The 9,988-nt window shown below is 33.4% G+C and overlaps 1 protein-coding gene across 1 annotated transcript; it reads left to right on the top strand.

Moving 5' to 3' along the window:
• The first annotated feature begins 10 nt into the window (after positions 1-10).
• Positions 11-4,427, top strand: LOC105133957 (probable GTP diphosphokinase RSH2, chloroplastic). Its single transcript, XM_011038134.1, has 6 exons — positions 11-1,303; positions 1,403-1,588; positions 2,087-2,544; positions 2,846-3,004; positions 3,079-3,430; positions 3,959-4,427. Exons 1-6 carry the CDS (start codon positions 557-559, stop codon positions 4,268-4,270), a joined length of 2,214 nt encoding a protein of 737 aa, XP_011036436.1. The 5' UTR covers positions 11-556; the 3' UTR covers positions 4,271-4,427.
• Positions 4,428-9,988: the final 5,561 nt, after the last annotated feature.

Here is a 9,988-nt window from a genome sequence, read left to right as displayed (position 1 = left end):
GGAAGAGCGAGAGCCATATTTTCCACACAAAATCAAAGAAGAACTGGAAAAAAAGAAGAAGGAAAACCTCTCCTTTTCTTTCCCTGTACAAATCCTGACTTACTTTTGACCCTCTCTCTCTCTCTTCTTCGCAAAATTAAAAATTTCTGCAAACTCCCTCTCTTAATTTCACGTCCTTTTGTGTTCTTCACTTTAAAATAAAAATAAAAATCAATCCACTTCAAATCTGTATATAATAATATTTCTAGCTTTATTTCTCCTCCCACTCCCACTCCTCCTTTGCACCTCCAAAACAGCAAAAGAAAATCCACTAGGTTTTAGAACAGATCTTTGTCTAGCTCCTTTTGGAGGGTTTTAACCCATCTTGATCTAATTGAGTCTCTCAGAAAAATCCACTGAATCTTCATAAATTCCTTGATAGAATTTGTGGGTTTTCAGAGAAAAATAGTGGGTCTTTGTTAAAATTTTAGAAAGCAATTTATTTTTTTGCTTGATCTGGATTTCGCGTTGTTTTTTTCATCTTTTTTCTTGAGAAAAATCTGGTCTTTATACAGCCATGGCAGTCCCAACAATAGCTTTATACGCGAGCCCACCTAGTAGTGTGTGTTCATCACCATATCCATGTCAAATCAACGCGCACGCAACTTATGATTTTGAATTGAATTCAAGATCTTCATCAACAACTTCCTCTAGTGCATCTTCCTCTCAGAAACCAATTGTTGGTGGCTTGTCTCGTTTGTTTTCATCTCCTGCAGTGAAACATGCATCATTTTCGGGTGATAGAGAGGAGCTTGGGTCCCTATGGCATGATAGAGGGGACGAATTGAAGGAATTGGGTAGTTCATTTTGTTATACACCAAGCAAATACCTTGCTGGGTCTTCTATAAAGAGGGATCAAAGTCCGGTTTCGGTTTTGCATGGTCAAGTCTCTTGTTCTAGCAGTCCTCCTATGAAGACTACTAGAGAAAGGAGTGGTTGTGATGTGGGTTTTCAGAGTTCAATTCATGGTCCATATCGCGGTGGGGCTAATGGGCTCTTTAATGGGTTTGTGAGGAATGCATTAGGGTCTTGTGTTGATTATGATTCTCCCAGTTTTGAGGTCCGCCGTGATGGTGTTGATTATGGTTCGTCCTCTGTTGCTGTGGATGAATTGACTTTTGCTATGGAGGATAGTTTTGTGGAGGCTAATTATGAGCCTTACGCTAAGAAGTTGTTATTGGGTGCACAATCAAGGCACAAAATTTTTTGTGACGATTTTGTGATCAAGGCCTTTTATGAGGCTGAGAAAGCACACAGGGGACAGGTAAAATATTGTTTTTTTATCGGATTTTGTTGTTTGAGATTTTTTGTTTCGTGCGCTTGAATTTTTTTTTCTTTGTTCTTTTATGTTGTTTTCTTATAGATGCGAGCTAGTGGAGATCCTTATTTGGAGCATTGTGTAGAGACTGCAGTTCTGCTTGCGATGATTGGTGCTAACTCCTCAGTGGTTGCTGCAGGGCTTTTACATGACTCTTTGGATGATTCTTTCCTAAGCTATGACTATATATTTAAAACATTTGGAGCAGGGGTGGCTGATTTGGTGGAAGGGGTAAGAGGCAAAAGTTTTTCATGTTTTTTAATGAGCCTTTCCATATATTTTGTGTGTGTGTGTGTGTAGTCGAGCAAATAGGTTTATGTTGATTTTCATGCATGTTTCTATCCCAAATGGAAGCTGCATTAGGCTAATAAAAGAAGTGTTTGTTGAGCATACTAGTTACTTTGTCTGGACCTCCATTATTTCGTTTAGTATAGTTGCTGCTTAATGTTTATGGTGAATACGGTCCTAGGTCAAGCTTAGAAACTGGAACTTGATCTTCTGTAGCTTTTTTGAAACAGTGGTTATATTTAAAAGTCAGGAGCATCTTACAGCAGCTCAGATTGATCAAAATTTAGATTTTATTTTTAACTTGCATTTTTAAGGTCCATTACACGAATATGAAACTTCGAAATAAGTTTTAAGAAGTTTTCTGTGGTTGATGTTGTTCAAACATTTCTGTTGACAAGTATTTGCAAACTTACAATCTATTTCTCTGTTGCATTCACTCAGGTCTCTAAGCTTAGCCAACTGAGCAAGCTTGCTCGTGAGAACAATACAGCAAGCAAAACTGTTGAGGCAGATCGCTTGCACACCATGTTCCTTGCCATGACAGATGCCAGGGCTGTCCTGATTAAATTAGCAGATCGACTGCATAATATGATAACGCTAGATGCATTGCCTTTGGTCAAGCAACAGAGATTTGCTAAGGAGACTTTGCAAATATTTGCTCCCTTGGCCAACCGTTTAGGAATCTCCACTTGGAAAGAGCAGCTAGAAAATCTTTGTTTTAAGCATCTCAACCCAGATCAGCATAGACATTTGTCTGTTAGACTCGTGGAGTCTTTTGATGAAGCGATGATTGCTTCTGCTAAAGAGAAATTAGATAAAGCTCTTACAGATGAAGCCATTTCTTATAATCTACATGGAAGACATAAAAGCTTGTATAGCATTCATTGCAAAATGTCAAAGTACGCTCTCTCTGCCCCCCTACCTCCCTCTCTCAGTCATACCCACACACGGCCAAGCAGTGTTCATTAAGTTGATTGTCACTTTGATTATTAGTGCTGCAGCTCTTGCACCAATTCTAGGTTCTCTGAAGCATGAACTGATAGCATGGTTAGATTGAAGCAATAATTTTGCCCTGATATGTGGTTGTGCCCCTTAAATTCATAGCTGAAAATTCTTTTTCACATGCATAACCATGATGTCAACTTATTGTGCAATTATCATTCTGTTCATTTTACAACAAAAGAGTTTAAATTTGTGCAGGAAAAAGCTGAACATGGATCAGATCCATGATATTCATGGGCTACGCCTGATTGTTGAAAATAAGGAAGATTGTTATAGAGCATTGAGAGTTGTTCAGCGTTTATGGTCAGAAATACCTGGACAGTTCAAGGACTACATAACTAATCCCAAGTTCAATGGGTATGTTTTTGGCTTGTTATTGGTGGTTGCTCTTGGATACATTTATCTTTTCTAACTTTGATTTTAATTTTCAGGTATCGTTCTCTTCATACAGTAGTCATGGGTGAAGGCACAGTGCCACTTGAAGTTCAGATTCGAACAAAGGAGATGCATTTGCAAGCAGAGTTTGGATTTGCAGCCCATTGGAGATACAAGGAAGGTGATTGCAAGCACTCCTCATTTGTGCTGCAGGTGGTTGAGTGGGCAAGATGGGTCATAACCTGGCAGTGCGAGACAATGAGCAAAGACCGTCCTTCCATTGGCTGTGATGATTCCATAAAACCTCCCTGCACATTCCCTTCTCATTCTGACGGTTGCCCGTATTCGTACAAGCCTCACTGTGGCCATGATGGACCTATTTTTGTCATTATGATTGAGAATGATAAGGTTAGGTTCCTTCCGTGTATGATTATTTTAATGAGAACAAGCTTGGTGTGGGATGGATATTAGAAGTTTTGTTACTGGCTAGATCACACTGGCCTTGCGGCTGTTATTACAATAAGCATAGATATTAGAAGTTTTGTTACTGGCTGGATCACACCGGCCTTGCGGCTGTTATTACAATAAGCATAGATATAAAAGTCCTTAATTTTCTCTTACAAACAATTTCTTCGATGTTTGGAATTGGATTATCATGTCCAGTTCATGCCATATCAGCATGAGGGAAGAAAAAGATGTGCTGTATTAGGGGTTTTTTATCAGGTATTTTCAACCAGGTTCGGTTTCATTCACTGAACAAATGGTATTTTGGGAATTTTTTGGGTTCTAGTGATTTTTTTTAATGGCTACAATATCTCAATGTCTAAGTGAGTGAACACAAGTGAACTGTTGAGCTAATCCTTTATTTATTTATATTTGTCTTTTGATAGGAGACATAGTCCGTTATTGAATTTGCATGGTTTATGAATATTGCAGATGTCCGTGCAAGAGTTTCCTGCAGACTCAACAGTGATGGATCTGCTGGAAAGGGCTGGCCGTGCAAGCTCAAGATGGTCCGCGTACGGGTTCCCTGTGAAGGAAGAATTGAGGCCAAGGCTGAACCATCGTCCAGTGCATGATGCAACTTGCAAGCTACAGATGGGGGATGTTGTGGAGCTGACTCCTGCTATACCTGACAAATCTTTGTCTGATTACAGGGAAGAGATTCAGCGCATGTATGAGCATGGCTCAGCTACTGTCTCAAGCACAGCACCTGCTGTTAGTGGCACGGTTGGTCGGAGAAGTTGACCCCTTGATGATAGTCCGATAAATTGCTTACCATTTAGTTAAATTAGTTATTCTTGTACATACACATGCTTGTACGGAACAGTTTTATGGTTCTGGTATGTAGAAACTATGACTAACTGGATTCAAAAGCTCAACAAAAGATTGATTTTTCAAGTTACCACCAAATGGCTGAAATTTTCGTCTCACAGTCAGCATTCGAGTAGAAAGACAAGGAAGATGAGGAGGTTTATCATCCTATATATTTACGATTTACTTCATTCCTACTAAGAATCGATTGGTCACATATATACACTTTCATATGATGTTTTTTTTTTACATTGAATTCATCTCAAACTCTTTTCACCTCGCAAACTTATTCCATTTATATTTGCATTAACACTCAGCACTCACTCAATTTACCTGACAATATATTTCCACTTAATTAATTCCTTATACTTATCCATGATTTAATACTCTTCTACTTAATCACTTTCCAAGTCCGCTATAATATATCTCAATACTCTTTTAGACAAATAATCTTGTTGTGCATGCATTGCATATTTTGTTACTTTCTTTTTATATATATCATTTCCATTATTTATGCTTTATCACATGATTCTCCACTACTTATGTATCCCCATGATGTAATTATATCATTTTCTTTTTCATTACACTTTGCGTTTATGGTTGATTTAATTTCAACTCATGAACTTGACAAATTAGTCAAGCCTATACCTGTTTTATTCAATTTCATATAATCTTTTTTTTGCTAATGGATGGCTGGCCAATTGCCTTTATTAACCACTTGGATGATAGTCCGAACCAATCCCCTTTTTAAATTAATTTAATGTATAACTCTATCAAAAATCCTAGCAAAATTTCCTTTTATATTTAGGCTATATCAAATTATTACTGTAATTCATTACATAATCATGATCCACTTATTCTAAACCTTATCCTATATCAACACAACTCAAAATTTATATATAGTTCAATTTAATATTAATAATACTTATATTTTTAAATTACAAGACAATGCTATACTCATGGACTCCGTATGATAAAAACCCAACAAAAACCTGACATTTATTTTGTTTTGTTGTATTAAAATGTAGTACAAACTTGTAAGAATTAAAACTTATTCACGACCACTTGATTCATTAGATTGATTTCAATAACAATTACAAGCTCATCATTCCCAACTCATGTGTACTTCGTGCCTATGCTTCACTTGATAGAATATGTTTAATATCCTAGTAGTTAGACAATTGATGTTATTATCTCATTACTGGGCACTAATTTCATTATCCATTATTGGGCACCAATCCCATCACTGAATTTGCAGTTTTATTGTCTATTAATAGGCATTAATCTCATCATCATGTCACTAGTTTCATCACTTATTTTCATATGATATTACAAACTATTTCATTTCAAACACTTATATTTACTTACTTTAATAACTTTCTCGAATCAAAGCATCAAGGTGTTAAACACCCACCTCACGATACTATTCATTTATCAGTTAATATCTTACATTTTAATTATGTTATTGTTCTTAATGTTTATATTTTCAGATATTTGTTAGTGTCACCGCTATCAAACATAAATCTCACAAGATCATCGTTGTTATAATTACTAATAAATCATACATAGAGTTATGTTGTTGTGGTTAACAATAAATTATAACTATCTTGCCACTATTTCATCCATCATATTTTATAACATATTACATGTTTTTGCTCATGTAATTTATTACAGCCATTTATCCACTTTTACATCGAACACGTAAGCCTTAAATTAATAATAACAATAATCATGCACATCACAATTTATATTCCATGGTAAATATACATTTATAAACTGATAAATAAATATACATGACAAGAATTACCCGGCGGCTGGCAGGAGTGTGAGAGATGGCGCGAGTCATGACCACAAGGGTGGGTGAGACCGGGAACCCGGGCAATAATTATCCGAATCAATTTGCAATAATAAATTAAAAAAAAAAGAAGAAAAAGAAGAAAGAAAAAGTTGATAGGATGAGCAAAGAAATCGAATCAATTTGCAGTAATAAATTAAAGAAAAGAAGAAGAAAAAGAAAAAAAGAAAAAGTTGATAGGATGAGCAAAGAAAAGGAGAGAGTGAAGAGAGATTTGAATTGGAAAGATATGTTTAGCTTTTTTGGTATTTTTTTTATTTATAAATATATTAAAATAATATTTTTTATTTTTTAAAATATTATTTCCATACATCATGTTATATTAAAACGATGTAAAAATATAAAAAATATTTTTAAACAAAGAAATTCATGTTTTTTTAACTAAAAGAACAAAAATTTTCTTAATTTATATAATTAAGATTTGATGATGAATAAAAATACAAAAAATATTAGCATGAAATGGAAAAAAAAGAAGATTCAAACACGGTACCATGAGCTTAACTTATAGCTATCTGAATTCATTTTTTATTTTATTTTTTAAAAACTTCTATACCCAATTTCACTTGAGTAATTTAAGTAATTCAAAAGCTCACCCCAAGTATCCTCACAACTGTTCTATTATTTGATCAAATAGTTCAATAGATAGTTGAATAGGGCCGAGCTGCCCGATCTTGAGGATCCTAACTCGAAGGAGGTCTGGAGATGCATGCGATGTCATTCATGCTTTGAATGAGTGAGGGGTCAGGGAGGCGATGATGTATTTCTTTTTTGTGATATATAAAATTTAAAATGATACCTTTAATTCTTTCAGCCAGGTACTTTAATGGCCGTCCTCATGCTCGGCAACATGTGGGGGCAAACAATTACTTTTTTTTTTAATGATCAATCAATGGAAATCGCAAACATATATAGCCTATTCTAAAAGAAAAAGGCAGGTTTCCTTTCCTTCATCTCCAGAAAAATTCTTGAACAGAGTCTTGCCATGATAGCACAAGCACAAGCATCACCAAGACTCCAGCGAGTCCCCAAGATGAGCTCCCAATTCTAAGCACCCAAGAGGGATCTGGAGATGGAATAAAGGAAGCTCTAGAAACTCTGCGGGCTGACATGGAAGAGGAAGTGGTCCTGATGGCAATTATTAGTCCAGCAAGCACCATTGGAAGAACGAAGCCAGAGCTCCATTTTGTCTCATAATTAAAATAACGCGGATGATCATATTTTCTCTTAGCATACAATGGTGACAGGGCCACTGCTGATGCTAGAGCAAACACCATGGCTAATGCTCTTTGTGACGAGTTTTGGCTAGCTGTACTACTGCAGGCATCTGTAGCCATGCTGGTGAGACTCAAGTAACTATTGATTTCCTATCAAGGTTGGTTTTTCTCTTGTAGAAGAACCAACTTGATGGGCTCACTCCAGTTGAACCGTCGGATTTATAGGAAGGAGAAGATGGAAAACACAAGGAATCAACGTGGAAAGCTTGTAATTTGATGACAAAAGTAATAGAAAAGATAAACAGCCATCCAAAAAGTGAAAAAGAGCTACGTAACATGAAGCAAGGTATCTCTCAAAGCTTGCTTGGTGCTTGAGAGTTTACATCTTCCTGATCCAACAAGCACAAAACTGATGGCTTATCGCTCGTTTATTGCTAGCCAGATACCTTGTCTAGAATTGCAAAGCAAGGATTAGTTGATTCTGGATGGTATATACCTTGTGTGACGGTTCCAGAAATGAGAATGGAGGCGCTCAATCCAATATGGAAACGTTTTGCTGAAACAACAATATATTCGCGGGTATATTCAAGGCTGAAAATTAATTCCACCACGAGATCTAAAGTTTACACCTTAAGGGAAATGTTAGGTGAGGCAGTACACGGGTTTGCCTAAACCAGACCTGTTGATCTCTTGGACAGATAGGATAAAATAACTATTTTGTGAAGTTGTTCGGTGAATTTTTAGATGATATAAAAATCAATTTTTATATTGTTCTAAAGGATAAACTTTTATTTCACTAAAAAAGGATGATAAGTTTATCCAATGATATACATAAGAGTTAATCTAATGCATCAGTGTGTATATAAAAATAAAAATAAAAATAAAAATTATTATAATTTTAAAAATTAATTTAAGGGTCAACTCGACGTCAAACCTAAATTATGAGTCGAGTTGATCATGACTCGGGTCAATGTAAAAATAAAAATAATTATAATTATAATTTTAAAACTTGATTTAGGAGGTGATTCAGAGCTAGACTTGGGTCATTAGTCGGGTTGATCATTAACTAGGATTAATTCCAGGATAAAAAATATTATTATTATAGTTTTAAAATTCGACCTGGAGATCGACTCGGGGCTAGGCTTGATTAACCAGTCTCGATTCATGAGTCAAGTTGATCATTGACTCAGGTCAACATAATAAATAATCAAAGTGATTATTATCATAATTTTAAAACCCGACTTTAAAATTGATCTGGAATAAGGCTTGAGTCATGGGTTAGAAGGGTCAACTTGAATTGACTTATATTAAAAAAAAATTAAAACAATAACATTTTGAACAAAAATATATATAAAAAGTTAATAAATTTTTTATTATTTATATTTTATCTTGAATTAATCGAGTTGTAAAATGACCTGAATAATTAACTGGGTAAGGTTAGATAAATCAAAAATTGGTCCAGATCTCATGTTGGCCACCTCCTATCTAGTGTCTATCAAACAAAAAATAAGATAAAATTCTTAATCCAATCCAAAGCACACCGAACACAAGCCTAGCCCGACTTGCAGGACTATACATACACACAAGCATGATGTGTTATTTGTTTATTTTTTTTAAATAAAAAGGGTCGTGTACACAAGCTTGGATAGGCATACATGGCCATTCAAACTCGTACATTAACTTATTTTTAACCTTGTTTTTTTTTTTATATAAAAAAAGATAATGTTTTCTTGATATTAAAAAAAAAAATTATATTTAATTTTTTTATATTTATAATAAGTTTTTGTTAGTATTCCAAGTTGCTTATTTAATTTTTTTAATCAATTTAATCATGTTAGTTAAATACTTATATAATTTAATTTGATATTTAAATTAAATTAAATATTAATTTAGAAAGTTTTAAAGCTAACATGTTGAGTTGGATATAATGATATTACTTAAAACTTTATAAGTCAACACTTAAATATTGTACTATTCTTTTATTTTTTTACTAAACTTATATAAAAATTATTATAATGTTAATTTTTTGTTAATAATTAAAATTTATTTTTAGATGGATGAAATATAATAAAAGATACAATTTTTGTGCAAAAAAAATTGCAGAAGCATTGAGCACATTAAGGGGGCATAAAGGGTTTAGTGCGTGCGTGTATATATATATTTGTAATTTTTTTAATATGTTTTATAATTGTTTTTTATTCTTAATAAATAAATGATTTTGAACAAAAAGTAAGATTTTTTTGTTAAAATTAAATATTTTAATAAAAAATAAATATTTATACGAGTAAATTAATTGATTTTAATGGAGTTTAAATGATTAATCTTCTTAAAAATATTTAATTTTAATAAAAAAAGAAAGATTTATACTAGTAAATTAATTTATTTTAATGAAATTTAAATGATTAATTTTTTTAAAGATATTTATTTTAATTTGTATTATATTATAAAATCAAATATCTTAATTTGTATCTTTTTTTTATCTTAACAATTTAATTTTTAATTAGTATTAAAATTTCTTTATAAAGATTATTATCGCACATAATTTTTAATTTATTTTATTAAATAAATATATCAAATTAGAAA

This window comes from Populus euphratica, unplaced genomic scaffold (assembly GCF_000495115.2).
Source record: "Populus euphratica unplaced genomic scaffold, PopEup_1.0 scaffold38.1, whole genome shotgun sequence".
In the NCBI taxonomy this organism is placed as follows: domain Eukaryota; kingdom Viridiplantae; phylum Streptophyta; class Magnoliopsida; order Malpighiales; family Salicaceae; genus Populus; species Populus euphratica.
The sequence above is the reverse complement of the archived record's forward strand: the minus strand, read 5'-3'. Positions and strand labels throughout refer to the sequence as shown.